Genomic DNA, 24,132 nt, shown 5'->3' with positions numbered 1-24,132 from the left:
GTCCATCAGTGATAGACTGGATAAAGAAAATGTAGCACATATACACCATGGAATACTATGCAGCCATAAAAAAGGATGAGTTCATGTCCTTCGTAGGGACATGGATGAAGCTGGAAACCATCATTCTAAGCAAACTATCACAAGGAAAGAAAACCAAATACCGCATGTTCTCACTCATAGGTAGGAATTGAACTTGAGAACACTTGGACACAGGGTGGGGAATGTCACACACCGGGGCCTGTCGTGGGGTCAGGGGAGTGGGGAGGGATAGCATTAGTAGATATACCTAATGTAAATGATGAATTAACAGGTGCAGCACACCAACATGATACATGTATACATATGTAACAAACCTGCACGTTGTGCACATGTACCATAGAACTTCAAGTATAATAATAAAAAGAAATTTAAAAAAAGAGTCTGATGAGGCCTATAAACTCCTTCTCATAATACTTTTAAATATATAAAACAAAGTAAGTATGATTACAAAGGAAATCAATTATATGGAAATACAATTATCAAAATGTTAAAACATTTGTGATATAGTAGTATATGTGATTTCTTTAAAATATGTGCTTTTCAAAATATATATACTCCCCTTAAAACAGTAAGACCAGTGGAGGGTCTAATCATAACCATAGTTGTGAAGTATTAGTAAGTATAAATATATCTAAAGCACCGGTAACATGTCTGTTGACTATGTTAAGAATACATGAATTAAAACTTGAAAGGAGGCTTAAGTATCAGTGAGAACTGACAATCATTATATTCATTTCTATTCTTGTTTAGGAGGTACTTTGAAGGGTAGAGAATGGAGGTGATTATTTGTCTAAATTATCACATTTATGAAGAATTGAGTTCCAAGTAATGTTTGTCACACCTAAAACTACTATACTGACGTAACAGTGCAGAGCAATAAATTAACAAATTTGATGACAAGTTAATACCTAACAACAAAAATCATGAAGGTTCTATAAAATGAGACTATTCTTACCCATATACACAAAACTATAAAATGCTAATCTCTGGCATTATGATTAAGAATTATGATATGAAATTATCTGAGCCTATAACTTATCAAATTTGTATATACTAAATTTTAGGAGAAAAAGACTACCTATTTAGAAGTATATTTGGCAGACGCTGTTAAATTTTCAAAGGAATGCTAAATTAGCTGTTTCTACTATATATAACTAGAAGGATACTGGACAGCCATCTGATGTGTGTAGACATCAACAAAATCTTCTGAAATATTCCTGACTCTAAGCCCTCTTTCTCCTTTTTTTTTTTTTTTTTTTGAGATAGAGTCTCCCTCTATTGCCCAGGCTAGAGTGCAGTGGTGAAATCTCAGCTCACTGCAACCTCCACCTCCCAGGTTCAAGTGATTCTCCTGACTCAGCCCCCCAAGTAGTGCTGAGATTACAGGCATGAGCCACTGCACTCAGCTGTCTAAGCCCTCTTAACTTAGATATTAGCTAAGTACAATATTTCTCACATTGTTCATTTTGGGGTTAAAAGTAAACCAGCACAACCACTAAAAATATTTGAAATATATTTTTATTAAAATCTCATCCAAATATCAACATTAAAAGAATCAGCAGTATAATAATTTGGAATGAATATTAGATGTATTAACTTAATTATATTAATTCTAAACATGTTCTCGCCTGTCAAAATTTCCATGCCTTTTCTATGCTAAGCTATTTTAATGACGTCTAATAACATACTACAATATAATAAAAGAATAAACAATTTTGTCCTACCTAGTTACTTTGCAGCTTGATTCAATTAAATCATTTTCAAAGTCAAGCAGGCTGGAAGGCAGATTATACTCCAGTGGAGAGGTCAGTCTTTTCAAACGTAAAAGACCAACACAAAATTTTGCTCCCATCTCTTCCAGTTCTCGGGTACCAATCTGTAAACCCTTGAAATAAAGAATATTATGCATATCATTACAAAGTTTGCTATCTTCTGGATACATCTCAATGAAATTATATAAAAGGAATTTATATTAATAAAATTAAAAGGCTGGTACTTTGTATGGAAGTAGGACTCAATACGTTTAACATCTTAACAATACAAGATTATTCTAAGTCACAAATGAAACTGTCCTAAAAGACAATTTCTAAAACGTCTATTCTCTTTCACTATGATGCAAACTATTTTCACCATCACACTAGGGGGAAAAATACAGTAACACTTTGTGATTAATGTTACTTGTAGAATTCATGTGAGAAACTATATTTTAACAAGAGCTTGTTAGTATTTCTTGTAATCCACTACTTTGTATGCTAATGTTGAAATATTATAGTATTAAAATCAAGGCTCCAATATGTATACTTGAACAGTACTTTATAGATGCTTTTGTATGATAAGAGAAATTGATCAGTAAAAAGCAAATAAAGGTAACTGTCAAAAAAAAAGAATCAAATCTAAGCCAATGAAGTAGTGGTAAAATAAATTCCTATGATCCATGTCAATTCAGAATGCTCATTTCAAATTTTGCCTACTAAAGCAAAAAGAGTATTTTATCTTAACCTCCCTATCTTTTTTAAAAAATGGTTTCCCAATAAGTAACATAAGGTTTACCAAAAGTTAAATGTTATCACATAAAACCATAAAAATCGCCTGCAAATTAATATACTCATCATTTTTTTTTCAGATATAAATAAATCCCTAAAAAAGGCAAAATTCTTGCACCTATAAAAGTTGTAGCTGTAGATGACAGCTGATATCAATTAGAGAGAAAGTATTTTAAAACAGCTTTTCAGTGACCAGACTAAGTGAGTTCCTATGGCACACAGTAACTGAAGAAAATGAACTGTAACAACTGTTACTTACTCTACATGAAGCACATGACTTTACAGTAATTTTTTAACTTTTCAACTTTTTGGTTTAAATAGTTTGGCCAACTCCCAAATATTCTAGGAAATAAGACCTAACTGACTTCATTAGAACATTCATTTGATCTTTTGATTTGTAACTTTTAGAAAGGTTATACGTGTTTCTGAATTAGTTCATAGACAATAAAAATAAAGAATACTTACATCCTAAAACTCAGTAAGATAAAAATATTGTTGAGGGTGAAAAAGACTGTTACCTAAAATATTATGAGACTCACATACTTATCAGCTAACAAGTTTAAGAGATGTTAAGTGTGTGTGGAGAGGTTGGGAATGTATGGGAGCTCTGTGTACTTTCCACTCAATTTTGCTGTGAACCTAAAATTGCTCTAAAAAATAAAGTCTATTAACTTTTTTAAAAGTATATGTTATGATCAAAATCTTGCATTTTAGACATTAAAGGAAAGCCCTGGCTTAGTAAGACACTTCTCTCAGTGAGAGTTTTAAATCAATGTATACATTATTTACTAAACAATATCAAAGAAAAATGAGTATTTATTAGGTATCCATTTTGTTTGTAAAAGTTTATATATTTATACATTAAAAACAAAAATGACTTGAAAAAATGATTTCACATTTTACATTTCAAAATATATCTTAGCTTTCTAAAAATCTGTCTTTTTAAAATGACCAAATTTATCAAAATAGAAATCAAAAAACATTTTTAAATTCAATGAAAGTCTATCAGTAGAATCCAAATAGAGTGACAAAGCACTACTATTGTATACTATGGATGATTTCAGGGGTATCCAAGTCAGGTGTCCTGACAGCTTCTTTCTCCACTGCCCAGAAGCTTGTTTCAGAGACAGTGATGCTTTAAGTCACCTTCTGAGCCCAACTGCATAAGTCAACTCTTTAAGAATTAACAGTGTTTCCATAAATCATATAGCCCAAGGTTTTTCCTTAGAAATCACCCATATTCTTATAAAAAGTGATTCTCAAGTTTCTTCCCCATCCCACACACTTACTGAGTGAGACCCTTAACAACAGTTGTCCACTGAAGCAATGATCAGGTGCAGGGGCTGCAAGCTGGAGTGGTACTAAAGCTACATTTTCTCTCTCACCACCACCATGCCCTTGGTAAAACTACACTGACTAGAAGTCACTGTTTTTACAATATTCAGGGAGATCTCATATTACACTTTGGAAGATCACATTGTGATCAACCTAAAGTTCAGGGAAGAGTCACTGAACAGAAAGAACTGGAATTTCAGTAAGTTCTACTTTACTACTACTCTTCTTATTTAAGTTCTACTTTACTACAACTATACTTATTTAAGTTCTACTTTACTTAAACATCCCTTGCAAAATCAATGTAATTTTCTTCCAGTTTGTTACAGACTGAAAAAGTCATTATTTAAGTTCTCCTAAAATATTTCACATCAACCATAATATGTTTACATTTTAAATGCTAACCAGTTAGGTGTTTCTTTGCAAACACGAAGTTATAACCACCTTTATGTTGAGGTATATAAAAATCATTCTCAGATTCAGTACCCTCTTTCCCCATAACAAAAGAAATGAACAAAATGGAATGAGTGGAATAATTAGCATGACACCTGAAAATCTTTCTGTGCCAAGGCGAGACAGAAATGCCCAGTTTTGCTCATTGCTTATCTAAAGTCCAACTCATTGCACATTAAGTCTTCAATCTCTAAAATTAATAAATCCAAAATCACCTAACATTTTACTAGTATTTAATTTCAAAAGTACAGTTTAAATTCTAATTATCTCCAGTAAAAGCCTATAGTACCACGAATGAGTACTCTTAATGAAGAAAAACGTTTACTAATGGGATATGTATTTAAAAGTCACACATAAGGCCAGATGTGGTATCTCATGCCTGTAATCCTGGCACTCTGAGAGGCCAAGGTAGGAGGAGTGCTTGAGGCCAGGAGTTTGAGACCGGTTTGGGCAATATGGTGAGACCTGTCTCTATTTTTATTTTTCAAAATATAAACAAACAAACACATAAACAATAGCTACACATACAAAAACCTAAATATAACAAACCTGCTGCTTTTTAAATAAATATGATGTGTTTATTTTAAATGCATAAAAATATATTTACACCCAATAAATTAAAACAATAGAAAATTTTTAACGTACCACTTACACAGGTTAATATAAATTACTAGTGAGTAAATGTGTACTCTAATATGCTTGCTTAAAAATTATGAATATAAACAGACTCAACCAAGAATTTAAGGATCCAAGCAAGCTATTTAGTTCAGAGAAGTAAATGAACCAACAAAACAAAAAATTAAAACCTATTCTTAAGACTGTATATGATTCTATTATTACAAATTACATGTAACTCAATAAAACAAACATCATTTAATATATACTTAAAAATCACAAGACATATATGAAAGGAAAGTCTTCAAATATCTTTCGTGGTTAGAAAACCTAAGATGTTTTACCTTGTATTTTCCCTGATCACAGCCACATAAAGTACTCTCCATGGTATAACTTCTTTGTACTCCTATTTCCCTCCAAACTACAACGCGTGCTGTGGATTCTTTAGATTTTTCCACTACGAAGCTACAGCTGCTCATGCAAAATGCTGGGGCAATATGGCTCAGTATCTTAGGCAATGTCTGTTAAAAACAAGAATGATGATGATAAAATAAACCAAGAGGTAGTTTTTAATTTTAAATGTTTTTATTTTTAAGAAGTTTTTGATGAAAACACAGTAATCAGAGCAAAGCCATGTGGATGTTCTATTATATATCCCTTGCCATTCAAACAGCAAAACAATCCTCTTAACTAATTTCAAATTTTCTACTTTTCTAAACAAATACAGTATCCAGTTAGAAAACAATGGAAGAATCACATTCACAGTATAACCAGTAAGCAAAATAAAATCATTTGAGAAAACCATGTCTAAAAATACGAAAAAAATGTTTAAAATGTGAAATTTAGTCATAAAAGACTAATTGAGATGTTTAACACTGTAAATGCCAATCATCCCTAACTTAATTAATAAAGCTAAGACAATCACAATCAAAACTACTGCCAAAGTTTTCTGCAACTGAAATTATTCTCAATTTCATCTGAAAGCATAAATATAGAAGTATACCCTGAGAAACTGTAGGGTCGGGGGGAAGGCTGTAACTAGAGAAATAATCCAACACATCAAACTAGCTTACAGACCTAAACTAAGTTAAATTGTGATACTGACACAGGAACAGATGCATCTCTAGAAAGAAAGAGAGTTCAGAATTAGAACCAAATGTATTAAACTTATTATTAGTAGAGAAAAGACTGATTATTCATTAAATACTGGCACTACTGGATAGCCATTAAGAAAAACAATCTAAAGTCACTCTTCATTAAATTAAGTTCTAGGTGGATTGAGAATATAAACTTAAAATTAATACATATTTTTAAATGAAACTAGAAATAGTAAACATGGAACTGTACTTTTAAAACTTCAGAATGGGTCAGGCGTGGTGGCTCACGCCTGTAATCTCAGCACTTTGGGAGTCCAAGGCAAGTGGATCATGAGGTCAGGAGTTCAAGATCAGCCTGGCCAACGTAGTGAAACTCTGTCTTTACTAAAAATACAAAAAATTAGCCAGGCATGGTGGCAGGCACCTGTAATCCCAGTTACTTGGGCGGCTGAGGCAAGAGAATCGCTCAAACCCGGGAGGCAAAGGTTGCGGTGAGCCGAGATCACACCATTGCACTCCAGTCCGGGCAAAGTGCAAGACTCCATCTCAAAAACAAACAAAAAAATGTTTAGAATGAAAAAAATCTTTCTAAGCCTCAAAACTCCAAAAAACAATTTATGAAATTAACAAATACGATAAAATTTTAAATTACTACACATCATAAACAAAAAATTAAAAAATATACTTATAATATATAAAGAGGTTTTTTGTTTTTGTTGTTTTTGTTTTTTTGAGATAGTTTCACTCTTGTTGCCCATGCTGAAGTGCAATGGCGCAATCTGGGCTCAGTACATCCTCTGCCTCCCAGGTTCAAGCAATTCTCCTGTCTCAGCCTCCCAAGTAGCTAGGATTACAGGCATGCGCCACCACACCCGGCTAATTTTGCATTTTTAGTAGAGACGGGGTTTCTCCATGTTGGTCAGGCTGGTCTCGAACTTCCGACCTCAGGTGATCTGCCCGTCTCGGCCTCCCAAAGTGCTGAGATTACAGGCGTGAGCCACCACTCCTGGCCTATAGAGTTCTTATTTAAAAAACAATTAACAATTACATGACCTGAACAAAAGTAAGCAGAAAATATAAGAAAAGACTATTTTAAAAGACACAGATCATAATTGGCCAAAACATAGGAAAACTCAACCTTATTTATAATTATAGGTATGCTAGTTAACAATCAGGTATTATTTTCACCTGACAAAGATGATAGTACAATGTAATAAGGGTGTGGAAAAACAGTACTATCGTTCATGGTATTTGGTAGTATCAATTTGTACATTCTTTATGGAGCACAATTTAGCAATACTTATTAAATGACTATCAACAGAGACCACTAAGTAAATAAATTCGGGTACAGTCTACAAAAATAACAAAAATGCACAATGGAAATCTTATCTGACTGTTTAAAAGACTGAGACAGATTCAGACATGATGATCTGGAAAGATGACCAATAAATATTATCATGGGAAAAAGTTACTATGTAGTGTTTAAAATACATAAAAAGATAAAAACTGCATACTCTACTTGCATATCTATATGGATGTGCTCAGAGGCAAGTCTCACAATATACATGGTAAAACTGCCTAGTGTTAAGAGAATGACTAGGAAAAGATAACTTTCACTCACTTCTTTATATAAATCTGGAGTGTTTCCCCATTTTTTATATAATTCTAATCATTTTATTTATTTAGGAGAGGGGAAGAAGAGAGAGGGCACCCAAAAAGAAAATGTGCTTTGAAGTTCTGCTAAGAGCTGCAGTAGGTTACTGAAAATGTTTTTTGGAAAATAACCTAGGGCGCTGGTTTAGGCATAACTGTAGGAAGAGAGGCACTGTGACAGAATGGAAAGCACACAGGACTTAAAGCAACACAGCTCATTTCAGTCCTAGGCACATCATATTTTGGCCAAGGCCTCAAGCATGTCAACTGACTCAGATGTCTTAGTGGACTTATTTGTGTAGAAGGAATGATGATCCCTACCTACATCACAGAGCATTGTGAGGCTGGCACAGAAAATTCATATGAAAGCTATAAGCACAACACTAAAAGCTGTAAGCACAATACCAATACGGTAATATAATTGTTACATGTTGGTCTATAGGTATAATTAATTCATCCATCCATTCAACAAATATTTACTTAATGCCTACTAAGAATCAGGGATACTCAGTCAACCAAATAAACAAAAGTCCTAATTGACATTATTGTTAGTCATCTCATTCAGGAATGATGATCTACTATCCACAATATTTAGCAATATTAAAACATCCCTAAAAAGCTAATAGTTTTGTTGAAGCTAAATTACATATTTCCATAGCATCATATGCTATGACGTTCACCTTATTGGAAGGATGCTATGATGTCCCCCTTATTGGAAGCAAATATATGATTTAACTTCAATTAAAAAATCCACTATGTTCCAAATTCCAAAATTTTTTTAATGTCAACATGATGCTCAAAGGAAATGCTCGATGGAGCATTTTGGATTTCAGATTTTGGGATTAGGAATGCTCAAACTAGCAAGTATAATACAAATATTCCAAGAAACAAAAAAAATCTGAAATCTAAAACACTTCTAGTCCCAAGCATTTTAGATAAGGGATACTTAACCTATAATAATAAATATTTGTTTTGTAAATCTTTTATTTTAAGCTAATTTTAAACTTAGAGAAAGGTGCAAAAACAGTAGAATTTTCATTTTTCTGTCACCCTTAACGTTAATATCTTGACTATAGTTCAGTATCAGAACCAAAAAATTAGAATTGATACAATACTATTGATAGACCTTATTCAAACTTCATCAGTTTTTCTAATGCCGCGTTTCAGGATCGTATCCAGAATCTCACATTGCATTTAGTTACTGTTCCTCTTTAGCCTCCTGCAGTCTGTAACAGTTCCTCAGTCTTATAACTTTAATAATCCTAACACTTTTGAAGAGTATTGATTATTTTTTTCAAATGACACTCAATTTAGGCTGGGCGTGGCAGCTCACACCTGCAATCCCAGTACTTTGGGAGGCCAAGGCAGGCAGATCATTTGATGTCAGGAGTTCGAGACCAGCCTGGCCAACATGGTGAAACCCCGTATCTACTAAAAATACAAAAAAAAAAATTAGCTAGGAGTGGTGGTGGGCACCTGTAATCCCAGCTACTCGGGAGGCTGAAGCAGGACAATCACTTGAACCCGGGAGACTGAGGCTGCAGTGAGCTGAGATCGTACCACTACACTCTGGCCTGGGTGACAGGGTGAGACTCCATCTCAAGAAAAAAAAGACACTCCATTTATATGTCATAATTTTTTGTATTTTCCCAAAAAACATAAACACTTGCACTAAAAGGACAAAGCAGTACTATGATCTATCATCAGAAACATAGCACATAGCATTTATGTGTATTAGTCCATCCTTTCCCAACCCATCTGCCAAAAAAAAAAAAAAAAGGTTCCATGGTATGGTAGTTGCCATCAAAAATGTCTTAATCACCAGAATCTAGGGATGTTACTTTACATGGAAAAGGGGCTGTCCATATGTGATTCAGTTAAGAATCTGAGATAGTAAGATTATCCTGGATTATCTTAGTGGTCCTTGCCATCACAAGGGCTCTCATAAGGGAAAGGGGAAGGCAGCAGCAGGAGAGAAGGAGATGTAGCAATGGAAGCAGAGGTCAGATTTGATTCCTGGTTGAAAGGGACCATGACGCAAGGAACACAGACATGCTAGGGGTGTGGAGGAGAACAAGGAAACACTTCTACCACAGGGCTTCAAAAATTAATGTAGTTGATGGCACTTTGATTTTAACCCAGTGAGCCCTGCATTTGACTTCTGATCTGCAGAACTGTAAGTCATTTTGTTTTGCTGTGTTTGTGGTAGTTTGCTATAACAGCAATAGGAACTAATATGATGATAAAATTATGGGAAATACTCCACTTTCACACATGTGCACACACACCCACATACACACCCGCCCCACAATGTAAGCTTCTTACGTTTCCTAAAGAAAAGAAACAAAGTTGGCTGTGTCTAATGCAATTACCTGATGTTACTAATTACACAACTACTGGTGAGAGGAGGTGTGTATGAAACACCTGTTAACATCTTGCGAAATGAAATTTGGGAGAAAAGTGCATTATTTACTCTAATTACAGCATCATCTTATGTTTCCTTTCACAACAAAATTCAAAAAATTAATCAAAGAAATTTGGGACGAGATAATTTTAATGAAAAAAACTGAGACCAAAGAGAGTTAATTTTATCTTTTTCTCTTTTTTTTTGACACAGAGTCTCACTCTGTCCCCCAGGCTGGAGTATAGTGGTGAGATCTCGGCTCACTGCAAGCTCCACCTCCCGGGTTAATGCCATTCTCCTGCCTTAGCCTCCCGAGTAGCTAGGGCTACAGGCGCCCGCCACCGCACCCAGCTAATTTTTTGTATTTTTAGTAGAGACAGGGTTTCACCATGGTCTTGATCTCCTGACCTCATGATCCGCCCACCTCAGCCTCCCAAAATGCTGGGATTACAGACGTAAGCCACTGTGCCTGGCCAATTTTATCTCTTACAATGGAAAAACTCTTTTGCATTTACCTTCCCACATGTCTGTCTGCCATTCATCCAACAACTCACCTAACAACAAATACTTAGAGTACTTATTATGAATAAGGTATTGTGCTATATAGTGGCAATGTTGACAAAATGAGCACATCAGACATATTTGCTAGGCATGTGGCGCTTACTGAGAAACCTATTAATCAAATAACAGAAAACCTTACCATTATAATTCTTAAGTGTTATGAAGGAGACAGAATCCTATAGATGTCTGATCTGACTTCGTTTTGGGGACTAAGTGAGAATTCCCTGAGAAGTGAAGTATGATCCAAGCAAAAACGACTGGGTGAGGCAATGGTGGCAATGATGGTGCTGTTCCAGAGCGCAGCCTAGGGAAGGCTCTGTGCACGTGCTCTTCATCTAGCTTTCTCCCATTCTCTGGGCCTCTCACTAGTCTCATTTTCTTACATTTTCTCTATCTGGGTCTCAACTAAATATTCCCCTTTTCTCTATCACTGAGGTCTGCTAATCTACTTGGTTTCCTTTATTTAATGCGGTCTAACCTAATAAAACTCTATTTTCTGAAGGTCGTGTGGCAGAAATATTTGTTGACTGTTGACGTGTTGGGCATTTTACATACATTCTGGGGCTCTCCCTCCACCTTTATCGTGGGCTTTGCCTCTCTCTTGAACTTAATTTCTGTGTGCCTTCCTCTTTCATATATTCCTTTATTTTGGCAAGAATGTCGTCCAGCAGCTTCCAGAGAAAGGCTATTTGTGAGGTAAATTTCTGAGACTTTAGTGTCTGAGAACATCCTTTTTTAGTTTCACACTTGCTGATGGTTAGAATGGGGTATGAAAATTACAGGTTGGAAATCTAGTTGAAAATTATGAAGGCTTTCCTCCACCAAGTTTTGCTTCCAGTGTTGCTACTGTGAAATGTGATGCCATGCTTACATGTAATCCTTTGTAGAAGGATCTGAAAAATTTGCAGACATTTTTTTCCGAAAACACACAAAAAAATCAATAGCTTTCCTATGTACCATCAATGATCAATTGAGGGGAGGAAGATATGTGGGGAAAAAATCCATTCCCACCTGCAACAAAATTCATAAAGTATTTGGGAATAAATCTAACAAACATTTCACACCTACGTGAAAAAATTGCATACTTTATCGAATATAAGACTTGACTAAATAGACACACAGGCAATGGTCACAGATAGCAATATTACATATTATTATAATAATTCTCTCCAACTTTAAATTCAAGGCAGCTCTAATGCAGATTCGAACAAAGTTTATCCCAAATGGATCCTAAAATTCACAAGTACAGAGAAAAAAAGTCAAAGCAATTTTTAAAAGAAAAAGAAAGGAAAATCTGCCCTACATGATATCAATATTAATTATAAGCCTATAGTAATGAAAGCAACATTGTATGCAAAGAATGAAACAAGAATGGCCATAATAATAGCCTCGCAATACACCCATATTTACGAAATAAGGTATGTAACAGATGGCGTCATCAAGCCGACAGAGGAAGGAGGTACAGAGGAAGGAGGTATGAGCTAGTTCATGGTGCAAGCCAACTGGTATTCACAGAGAAAACAGAAATGGATCCCCACATCTCACACAAACATTAATTCCAAACAGACAAAAAATATAAACACAAAAAAACTTTTAAAAATGAAAAATCTGAAACAAAAATGGCAAAATGTCAGTATTTATTGAATTTGAGTAGTTCATATATGTTGTTTTCTGTACTTTTACGCATGCTTGAAATTCAAAAACTCATGACTCATTTGTGATAATTACCCTGTATCCCGTATCTTCCACAACATCACATGAAGTTGCATTATCATTGGTATGCCACACTGTCTCTTTGATGCTGCAACCATACATAAATACGTTCTTCTTTCGGGAATGGCCATGATAATCACAATAAACCTTGAAAATACATATTTTAAAAATTAAAAGGCTCCAAGTTCATATGTTGCCAAGTAAAGGTAGTTAATATCAAGCCAATAAACATGTAGGTCTGTGTCCCTTGGTCTTTTTTATTGTAAAAGAACCACCATTTAACAATTAGAACCAATGAAAGTAATAACACCTAGTTTGGGAAAGGATCTATAATTAATTCTAGAATTGCCAAATCCTTTAAAGGTCCTATATCACCTTTGTGTTTACTATTCACCGTTTAAAAAACAATACATTCCACTATAGTTCCGATCTACAGTTGTGGTGATTGCTGCCCCAAATGGCTGTGAAAACATTTACCTAATTTGGCCTGGAGCAATGGCTCATGCCTGTAACCCCAGCACTTTGGGAGGCCAAGGCGGGCGGATCACTGGAGGTCAGGAGTTCGACGTCAGTCTGACCAACATGGTAAAACCCCGTTTCTACTAAAAATACAAAAATTAGCTGGGCGTGGCTGTGGGCACCTGTAATTCCAGCTACTTGGGAGGCTGAGGCAAGAGAATTTCTTGAACCTGGGAGGCAGAGGTTGTAGTGAGCCGAAATCGCGCCACTGCACTCCAGCCTGGGCAACAAGAGCAAAACTCCGTCTCAAAAGAAAATAAATAAAAATAAAAAATAAATAAAAACAAGCAACAACAAAAAACAAGAAAATGCTCCTATACAAAAACACCATTAAGAAGGGTATGGTTTTAATTTAATTTTTAAGTGCATCATTTTTAAAAAAAATTAAAAATAAAGGACATGTCAATTTTACTCCTCTGCAAAGTTTTTCTCTCTTTCCTAAAGAAAGATTAAGTAATATACACACTAACATAACAGGAACATTCTAATCAAAAGCTGGTACGAACAGGAGGAGCGTATGTATACAGTCCAGTCCAGTCACGCCTGGACTACATTTCCCATGTGTGTAGCAGAGACTTCACAGCTTCAGAGCTGACTAGAAAACTCAGAAATAAGTTTCTAGCTTGAGAATCCAGAAGATACACATTGTTACCTTAGCATTGTTCAAACAGTGAAGTTAAATATCTAAAACTTACAACCAAGAGTTACCAATATTCATAACCAACAAGGAAAAAAAAGAAGGCTTATGAGAATTAGAAACATTCCACCTTATAAAATTAAGACTACTAACATAATGGATTAATTTGACCTCATGATTATCACACAAGTGCTTGATAATACAAAATGACATTTTATCTTTAACTATACCAAGTAAAAACAAGTATTGCTACTTACCAAGGGTAAACGCTTCACTGCAGCCAAGTATTGCAGCAGCCCCTTAGCATGGTAAATTGTAGGATGTAAATCCGGATTTGGACTTTGCCACTGCCTATTCAAATCCTCTCCACTTAAAGAACAGCGATGACTACATGTACATACACACAAAGACAGAAAAACACTGGTACCAATAAACCCTTATTTACACTTCTTAAACCCTTATATACATTTCTGGTTTAACTTTATGATTCTATTCCACTAAGCATTTCAAAAGGTATAGATGGTAAGCTCAACCAAATGCATACTATATTCATTATGTAAACATTTATTGAGTTTTTGCTATGTGCAAGCTTTTGTGTCACATGCATTTAACCGTGGTAAGTTCTCAGATTCATAATCAAAATTTTGAAAATATAGAAAAAATTAATTAATTCTAGGGTTTTCTTCCATATTTTATAAAAATGTATTAATAATCACATTTTCCATTCTGACTACATAATAATTTATGTTAGCATGCTATATCTTGACTTCATCAATTAAAGTGCTATCTAGGTGCTTCTGCTGAGAAAGACAAGTATATGAAAAGCATACATTGTTGTAAAAAATCAAATACCTTTTTGTTTATGGGTTTTAAGTAGTAGAGCTATCATGCAAATAAGCAAATAATCATAAAGGGATGACAAATATAAACAGAATTCCAACTGGTCAATATATTTCTCAATTAAAAAGAGACATCGTTTTAGTTCCATAACCATAACATATTAAGAAGAAATTCTATATTTAAAAAATTCAGTAATTTCCTAAAATATGAGAAATAGTCATGCTACTTTTATTCAAGTAAGACATGTGATCCTCATCTTTGGAGATATTCATGACAACCAGACTAAATCCCATCTTTCAGAGTGGCACTACAGAGACCTTGTCAAATTACCAGAATAAACGTACTATACTAACTATATGCAGCCACCTCTTACAAAGTAATTATCTTCCACTATTCCCCCGCTAAAGAACTCCTGTCAAAAACTACGCCTCATATCAGGAAGAGGTTAGCAGATGGGGCTAACATTCCAAGAGATCCCAGAAGGATCTTAATCTTAGAATAATCTAGGTTCATGCCACTAACAAAAAAAATAAAGGAATATGAGAGGTATGAGTTAATCTTTCTTACAACCTGACATTGTGATTTTTCTAAAACAATTCAAGCATTTTATGAAAGCATATTCCCATGGATACAGAATTTCTCATAATTTCATACCGCTACTAGTATCCAAAATATATTTTCATTTAAAAGTTTATCTTAATTTCCCACCAAAATTTTCTTTATTCTAGAAAAATCACTAAATTTGTTAACCTGGACACTGTTATTTCAACAAGTTTATACAGGACAACCGAAATGGTCTAGAATATATTCTATAACTATTGCTTAACTTACTTTCCATTGATGACACCATCTGGATTTAACATAGGGACAATTTTAAAAATATAAGATTCTCGTAAGCTCTGAGCAGTGGGGTTATTGCTCATGAGATATTCCAACGTTCCTTTCATAACCCAACTTGCATTAGTTTCTCCAGGATGTACCCGAGCAGACAAGAAAACGTAAGGGCGATTTCCTAAAGTACACATAAAATCTCAAATTAAAATGAACAGCTACTAAAAGTTTGTATATTTTATTTTGGGGCTTTAGAAAATGTCTCTAACTCAATTGTGAATTCTGATATAAATTAATAGAACCCAATGGTGCATCCTACAAGCACTGCACTAGGCCCTATAAAATAAACAAATATAAAAACCGATAAAACCATATCCCGAAGTAGCTCATAATAGGACATAAAACAGTAAGTAGTATTTGATCCACTTATTTATTTCCCAGACTAATTTAACATGTAAAATTAGTTATTTAGTATAACGTTAATTTTATAAAGAACAAGTACTTGGGGGAAGTTTAAAAATATAAAACTATTTTTTCATAAAATCATGGGGAAAAGAAAGAAAATATAATTTCAGCCCTGTCTTACAGTTGCTCTGATAGAGAAAAAAGTTTATCTGCTCAGAGATTTAGCCTCCAAAATTTCACTATATACATTTAGATACACAAATCTACAAAATAATCATTCAGCTCATCACTCATATTTTCATACACAATGAGCTCTGTTTCCTGAAAATACTTTGCCTTCTTATCAAACTGAAACAGTTTTATTTTTATTACTACAGCTGTACATTCGAGACAATTTAAAAAAATATAAATGGCAGGGAAAAATGAGTAGCTATTCAGTGCCAGCTATCAAAACAATTGATAGGTTTCTGGTTGTTTTATTTACAAGTAAAATCAGTTCATTTCTAAATTGATAATATTATCACATGACCTCTTAAAATAATTTGTTGTATTCTACTTTGAATACAATTTCTAAGGATAGAACTAACAACAGTAGTAGCAAAAGAGACCTCAGAGAACATCTCATGTAGCCCCTTATTTTCAGGATAAGGAAACTGAAGCCCAGAGGTGGGCCCATGGCTAGCTAAACAATAGCAGGGCCAAGACCAGAGCTCAAGTCTTCTGGTATCTGTTCCTATTATCATTTCCATTATAAAATACAGATGAAGCAAATCAAAGTGGGTGAGAATGACTGCTCTTGTGAGTTGGGAAGACAAACTTACTGAAATGACAGATATGTTCATAATAATTAGACTCTGGCATTGCTGTTATAGTCACCAAGGGGCAGCTGTTTCCGGACAGGGTTTCACATAACACATCTTTCCGAAAATAGATTTGCTGAGGATTGTGTGCTGATTCCAATTTTTGAAGATGCATCTTGATAAAAATTTTAAAACAAAGTATACAATCACTTTAAAAGTCCCCATGATATACAGAAATAACGCATCCAGATCTCCACATAACTAGAAGTGAACCAGATTCTTAACCCCTTATCCAAAACCCTCAGGGCCAGATGTAATCTAAACATCAGTGTTTGGGAAACTTGAAAAAGGCAATACATTGTTTAAATCATTAATTATGCAGCCCCACCAACAGGGTCAGGGGTAGCAATCTGTAATACACACATTATTTGTGCAGCAAAATATATGAAGAATCACCCTAAGTGGAATCAATATTCTAAACAAATTCAGGTCAGGCTTTGCCTCCAAATGAGTTCCAAAAAACCTTTTGGTTTTCAAAGCCTTTTGAATTTTGAAATTGTGAGTGATAACAGACCTGTAACAGCAACAATCTAAAATCTGAAAAATAAAAATTATGTAGCACAAATTTTAACAATTTATTATCCTGATTTCAAGATTAATATGGGTTTATTGTAAAATGTCTGACAGTGAAAAAAAAAACAAAGAAAAAAATTTTTTAATGTTTTAAAAATTTAAAACATCCACAATTGTACCGCCTAGATTACCACTAACACGAGGTATGTAAGCAAAACCATGATTACACAAAGACTTTTATAATCTGATTTTATCACTTAAAAATTTATACATACACACAAACACATATATATTCATAATTATGAATACGATACCACATCATTAAACACGTTAAATGTGTATTTTTTGAAAATACAAGTTTTAATGGTCTTATGATGTGGTTATGCCAAAAATAAATTGTTCAATTCCCTATTTTTAGATATTCAGTTGGTTTTCAAACTTTTGCCTATGTTCTTTCACATAATCACTATTGACTGAGTGGTCACTATTTTCCAGAAACTACAGGGCATTGGGGATATGACAATGAATAAATGAACCCTACCCTAGGGAAAATAGAGAGTGCTGTGGGAGCCTGTAATAAGGGGAGGGGACCTTAGCCAAGTCTGGGCAGTCAGGGAAGGTCTTCTAGAGAAAACTACATTTAAACTAAACTCCAAAGGACGAGTGAAGAGGGCAGAATACTGCAGGCAGAAGGAAAAATATTAGGAAGACCACAAGACAGAACAGGGCTTTTCAAAGAATTCAGTAAGATTCATTATAGCTACAAAGGTAAGAAACAAAGAATCTGACACAGAATGAAGGGCCTGGTAGACTGGTCTTTCCCAAAGCATAGTATACATACCACTGGTAATCGAGACAACTAAGTGATATGTAGGTAACCATTTTAGAAGTTTAATAGGTATATATTTTATGTGAAACAAGTCTAGCACATTAAATCTTTTATGGATGTCACAGATATTAACTGAGGATGAGGATATAATTTAAATGATTTCATGGATATTAACTGAGGACAAGGATACACTTCAAAGAGTAATCTATTTTAAAGTCTATTTAAAGATAAATAATACTTCAAATAGTATGTGGATATGGCAAAAAAAAAAAGGGGGGGGGATTATTAGAAAAAGGACAGGGTGAATCATGGTAAGATTTTTAGACTTCATACAAAGGGCAAGGGAAATCACTAAAGAGTTTTAAGCAGGGTATTTTGTGATAAGATTAGCTATAAAAGAACCCTTTGGCTATAGTCTGGGGTTTGTTGGAGGGGGTGGGGTAACTAATGAAGAGCAAAGCGGGCAAAACTGAATCCTAGGACACCAGTTACAAAGAGGCTGGCAGAAGCCCAGGTGAGAAACAATGGTCATGCCTGGAAAACATCATGGTAGGGGGACTGAAAGAAAGCAGGAGAATTCAAAACATACTAAAAGGCACAATCAGTAAAGAACAATAACATAAAACCAGGCAAATAAAAACAGTGAAAATATATTTTTATGTGCATTCTTATTTGTTTTCCTAGGATAAATTACCCAAAAGTAGAACTACTGAGCACAGAAAGATACATGAACATTGTACCTTTATGGTAGGTTGTAACCTTTATTAAAGTACAGTAAGTCTCATTTAAGGCTGTCAGCCTCATTTAGTCTTCTTAGGTTTGATCTCTCTTCTGCTCTATAGACTACGTTTTTCTTTCATTTTCTCCTCTCTAATAATTTGGGAGCTTGTTTCTAATTATAGTGTTCCAATTTCTTTATTGGTAAATTGATCACATCTTCATGATCCTTGACCATTAGAATAGATATTCTGTTCTGAGAATAAATATCAACCACAGTTGATATTTAATTCCTAGACTTGTTTGTTTAGTTTTGTTTTTTAGTTTCGTTTTGCCAATATTCAAAATCTCAAAAGGTCTCACACAAAACAACTCTTATACCCCAGATTTTTAAAAATCTGGATCTAGGTCTCCATAATAAAACTATTTCCTTCAGAAAAAGATCTCAATTTTTCCTTCAAAAAAACTCAAATTGCACCCACATTTTCCTAATATTCTATTTTCTATGAGATTCTGGTTAAACATGCAGAAATCTCACCTGGTTAAAATTCGTAAATTATGGAATCTTAGCTTAGAGAACTGTGGATTTCAACAAAAGATGGGAAGTAAAAATCATGTCAAAGTTCCTTAATATTTCTATTAAAAAAAAATAAGAATCACATTCCCATTTTACTCCTCAAGAAATATTGTAGTATTTTCCAAAATCTTCAACACTAAACCCTTTTCTTATGTTATGATATTAACTAAACTTCATTTTCCTTATGTTAGAATATTTAATTAAACTCAATTTTCTTCCATTATCTTACACATATCCATATAATACAATTTAATTTAGAGTTCTTACCTGTAAAGTTGAATACGTATATGGATAGTGATAAGCAAAGTAGCAAACATCATCTTTATGTGGAAAACTGACAGTAAATGTAATTGTATAGTAGGATTTTCCCTTTTGCCCACCTGCAGCAACTGAACTTCTCGAGAAATGATTTCTACAATAAAAAAGCATAAAACGTGTTCATTTCATCCACACAAAAACTATTTTCCTTGTTACTTTTATTAAATAGAACTTCAGGGAAAAAAGAAAAACCCGAGTCTATAAAAAGTGTAACTTAAATACCCTATTAAAAAAAAACTTAGTACTCATAAAGCAGTTAACTGTTATTAGCCGATGACACTACATAACTTTTCACTTCTGAATTTACTAATTAAATGAGCTAATACTCTTCACGTCAAAAAAAATTTTTAGAACCCCATTCTTTGACATCCATACACATTATTGAATCTAGAAAATGATCATCAGTGGCTGCTACAATCAAGAGAGGAAAGGCTGATGGACACCTTTACGTGGATGGATCAGGCTACAAGACCTGGGTTCACTAATCAATCTTAAGATTACAAAAAGAGAAACAATCAGAGATGATGATGTTTCCTGACATGATGCAATGGGAATTCATTGCACCACCTATTAAGTATTCTTGCCAAAAATCAAACCTGAAGTTGATCAAGCTTCTAGATCTAACTAACAGTTTATAGGAAACTGGTGAAACAGAAGTACTTGTTAACACCACAGGGATGCAATCCAGTAAAATCCAAATGTGAAAAACCCTACATGACAATCCAGCTTCTTTAGCAAAATGAGAATGTAAAAAAAAAGAAAAGGGAAGCCTATAAATTAACAGACTTAAGGGACATGTCAACAAAAATCAAATGTAATGTGTGATCCTTAGCTGGATTATGATTAAATAAAACTATAAAACACCATTTAGAGGCAATTGGGGAAGTTTCAACGTTGTTATTTCATCACAGTAAGAAATTTTCCTAATCTTTCTGTGTTGTGATAATGGCATTGTGGTTAGATTGTCTTAAAGAGCCTTTGTCTTTTAGAAATACGTACGTAAGTATATATGGATAAAATACAGTATCTGAAAATGGCCTTAAAAATTCATTGTGGAAGTATGAGTAAAAGTTTTAATTTTCAAAATGTTAACTGGAGATGTGTTCCAAATACAGAACATCAGCTTACACCGTTCATCTTTGACTGTAAATATGTGATCTACGTATAGCAAGTTAGAAGAAAGTGCTAGAGGTCGGGTGCAGTGGCTCACGCCTGTAATCCCAGCACTTTGGGAGGCTGAGGTGGGCAGATCACCTGAGGTCAGAAGTTATTGCCAAAAATCAAACCTGAAGTTGATCAAGCTTCACCATGTGTTGATAATTGTTGAAAATGGGTGATGAATAAAACGGGCCTCATTATCTTATTCTCTGTTTTTGTAAATGTTTGAAGATTTCCATAATAAAGTTTTTAAAACTATACATTACTTTCCAGACTCTAAATACTGCTGACATATGCTGACTTAAAGATGCTCTAACAACTTAATTTCTAAAATTCTGAATCATCTTGTATCATTTAACCCATGAAATGAAGAAAAACCAGGGCCTATAGGTTATTTTTTCATGCACATAAATGTTCAAAGTATTTTCAAATTGATATAGTCTTCATTAACTTATGCACAGTATCTTGAATAGATACCCAATGACAGAGTGCTAAGGATTAACAAAAATGCAAAACAAGTTCAAAAACTAGTCCTTGCCAACTCTTTTCCCTCAAAAGTTTAACATTTAATTGGAGAGGTATTTATACTACCACATTACAGCTATATGGCAGTTTCTAGCTTATAAACCAGTGAAACATATATTATCTCATGTAATGGTGAAAAGCAGTTTTATTCCATTTTATAGATAAGACAAACAAGCATTACAGGACTTAGCTGACATGAAAAGTTATGGCACAATGCAAAAACAGATTTTAATCCTTATCATCTAAATGGACTTAGCTGACATGAAAAGTTACGGCACAATGCAGAAACAGATTTTAATCCTTATCATCTAAATTTCAGGCCGGGCACTTTTGTTCATGCCTGTAATCCCAGCACTTTGGGAGGCTGAAGCAGATGGATCGCAACATGGTGAAAACCCAGTCTCTACAAAAAAGACAAAATTAGCCGGTTCACAACTGTAGTCCCAGCTACTGGGAAAGCTGAGGTGGGAGGATCACTTGAGCCTGGGAATGATGATATGCTCTTGAGGCTGCAGTGAGCCGGATCGCACTACTGCTTTCCAGCCTGGGCAACAGGGCAAGACTGTGTTTCAAAAAAAAAAAATTAAAATTAAAATAATTAAAATTAAAATAAAGCTATCTCAGGCTTAAGGAAAACAACTAGAATAGAGTCATACATAGAAAGTAGTTAATAAATGTTTGTTGAATTGAACTCCACTTACAGATCAGGAAGTAGTAGCCAAAAGAAAAGACAGAACCTAAACTAAAAATATAAAAATCCTTGCCATCACCCCTTACATAGAATAGAACAACTTGTCCTGCTACAATCATTCATTTTGCAATGTGAAAAAGCATTCCTTGATTGACAATTTCTAATGTGACAACATAAAGAAGCGTGAAATAAAGAATGCATTTTGAAAAACATTGTTTCATTCTTTAATAGTCTAAATAATTCTGCTAAAATCTAGCCAAGCACTGCTCAGGTAGCTTCACCCAACTTTATGAGAAACAGACAAGTGATCAAAGACTATTTTTATGTTAGTCTACCATTAAAAGAAGTACAAGATGTATTATGGTGCAGATGAATTACATATTACCTTTACTTCTGTTTCTCATTTATTTGCTATTCATTTTGGCAATAAGAGTAAGGAAGAAATCTTACTGAGATGAATCCCAAGGAAGATTTTCTTTCCCAGAAAATAAGAGTACTTAAGACCAAGTTTTTCCCAAAGCCATGTCAAAACAGTTTAATTTTAGAAGCCTTCTTCTAATTGATAAAACAAAAAAAGAGGGGCATTAGTGCCAGTTAAGCACAATCTAAAAAGTCAAAATTCACCATACAGAAATGTCAGGATTGAACTTAGTGAGGGCAGAAACAGGGGTGCCAAGTGGAAACAGCAATGAACATTACCTGGAAACATTTGTAGACACAGAGTAAAAATGAGAAGCAAGATACATGAGAATCCTCGAGTACTTAGAGGTGGAGCCTAAGAATAACCAAACTGTTCCACAGAAGTAGGAAATGATTTCTAGCACTTCTTTGTATTTTATTTTATTTTTATTTTATATTTTATTTGTTTTATTTTATTTTATTTTATTTTATTTTTTTTGAGATGGAGTCTCGCTCTGTCACCCAGGCTGGAGTGCAGTGGTGCGATCTCGGCTCACTGCAACCTCCACCTCCCGGGTTCAAGCGATTCTCTTCCCTCAGCCTCCCGAGTAGCTGGGATTACAAGCACACACTACAATCCCCAGTTAATTTTTGTATTTTTGGTAAAGACAGGGTTTCACCATGTTGGCCAGGCTGGTCTCGAACTCCTGACCTCAGGTGATCTGCCCACCTCTGCCTCCCAAAGTGCTGAGATTACAGGCGTGAGCCACCATACCCAGCTTCTAGCACTTATTTCTAACTTGCTATAAGTAGATCACATATTTACAGTCAAAGATGAACAGTGTAAGCTGATGTACTGTATTTGGAACACATCTCCAGTTAACATTTTGGAAATTACAATGAAGTAAATATTGTGTGTTAATATAAAAAGGGAAAAACTAAGAGTTATACTTGATATCATAGGAACAACAAAAAGCCACTGCAAATTACTACTCGTAATTCCTAATTTCAGTTTTATTCAATAAAGTTTCCAGAGTTTTAAAGCTGGAAAAGCTGAGGACACGTAACTCTCTAAGCGGTGGAGACATGGCCTGGACCTAAGTTTATCTGCCTATACAACACATTTTATTTCTACTATATACACTCTGTAAGTGGATCTCAAGTTCGAAAGGATTTTTTAGAATTACTAAAGCATAGCACCACAATTCAAAGTATGCAATAATAACTCTACTGTTTCCTTTTACACTGAAACAGGATGTACTTAATACTGCCTTCTGTCAGCTGACGTTCTATTAATATTCTTAAAATACTTACTTATAGTAACAAATGTCAGTCCCCATACGAATCCACCATGGTCTGGCATTTAATGCTTCCTGAACCGAATACATGAGTGGTTGCATACCTTTGAAAGACAGAAAAAAGACAGAAAATTATTTTCAGAATTTTTGAATTAAAAATTAATCTTGCCTTTGTAGAAAGCACCAAACATTCAGGAAAGCAGAAATAAATTACATTTCAGTGTTTTAGTATGTATTTTAAAAATCTGATGCATTTCTTAAACATCCCAAGTCAATCAATTATATGCTTTTATTTTTTAGTTTAATAATACAGGATTGCAACTTTAGAGTGAAAAGTCATTAAACTCTTTTCTATTAAATTTTCTACATGAAATCAATTAAAGATAACATATTCCTTATAAAAAGTGAAACAGTCAAAACGTACGTAAAGACATAATGTACAATCACCCCTCTAACTCTCCGTGGATTTCCACCTACACTGAAATCAATGGGAAAACGCCACCAAAATGGTATGTCTGCTTTCTCCCCACTCTTCCCCATGAGGTATGTGTTCGTAGGAGAGAAAAGGAAGAGGGACTCAAAAATATAAAGTATATTTTCTTGGG

The 24,132-nt window shown here is 34.3% G+C and overlaps 1 protein-coding gene across 1 annotated transcript in view; it reads right to left on the bottom strand.

The window, feature by feature from the left end:
* AGTPBP1 (ATP/GTP binding protein 1) overlaps positions 1–24,132 on the bottom strand; it is a 217,377-nt gene that overhangs the window by 28,937 nt on the left and 164,308 nt on the right. The window contains 8 exon segments of the mRNA XM_011968515.1: positions 1,764–1,924; positions 5,327–5,503; positions 12,426–12,557; positions 13,824–13,953; positions 15,238–15,418; positions 16,464–16,617; positions 19,406–19,550; positions 23,544–23,631. Of these exon segments, the coding sequence (XP_011823905.1) occupies positions 1,764–1,924; positions 5,327–5,503; positions 12,426–12,557; positions 13,824–13,953; positions 15,238–15,418; positions 16,464–16,617; positions 19,406–19,550; positions 23,544–23,631 (1,168 nt within the window).

This window comes from Mandrillus leucophaeus, unplaced genomic scaffold (assembly GCF_000951045.1).
Source record: "Mandrillus leucophaeus isolate KB7577 unplaced genomic scaffold, Mleu.le_1.0 Scaffold847, whole genome shotgun sequence".
Lineage (NCBI taxonomy): Eukaryota > Metazoa > Chordata > Mammalia > Primates > Cercopithecidae > Mandrillus > Mandrillus leucophaeus.
This window is presented reverse-complemented; position numbering and strand designations above follow the sequence as displayed.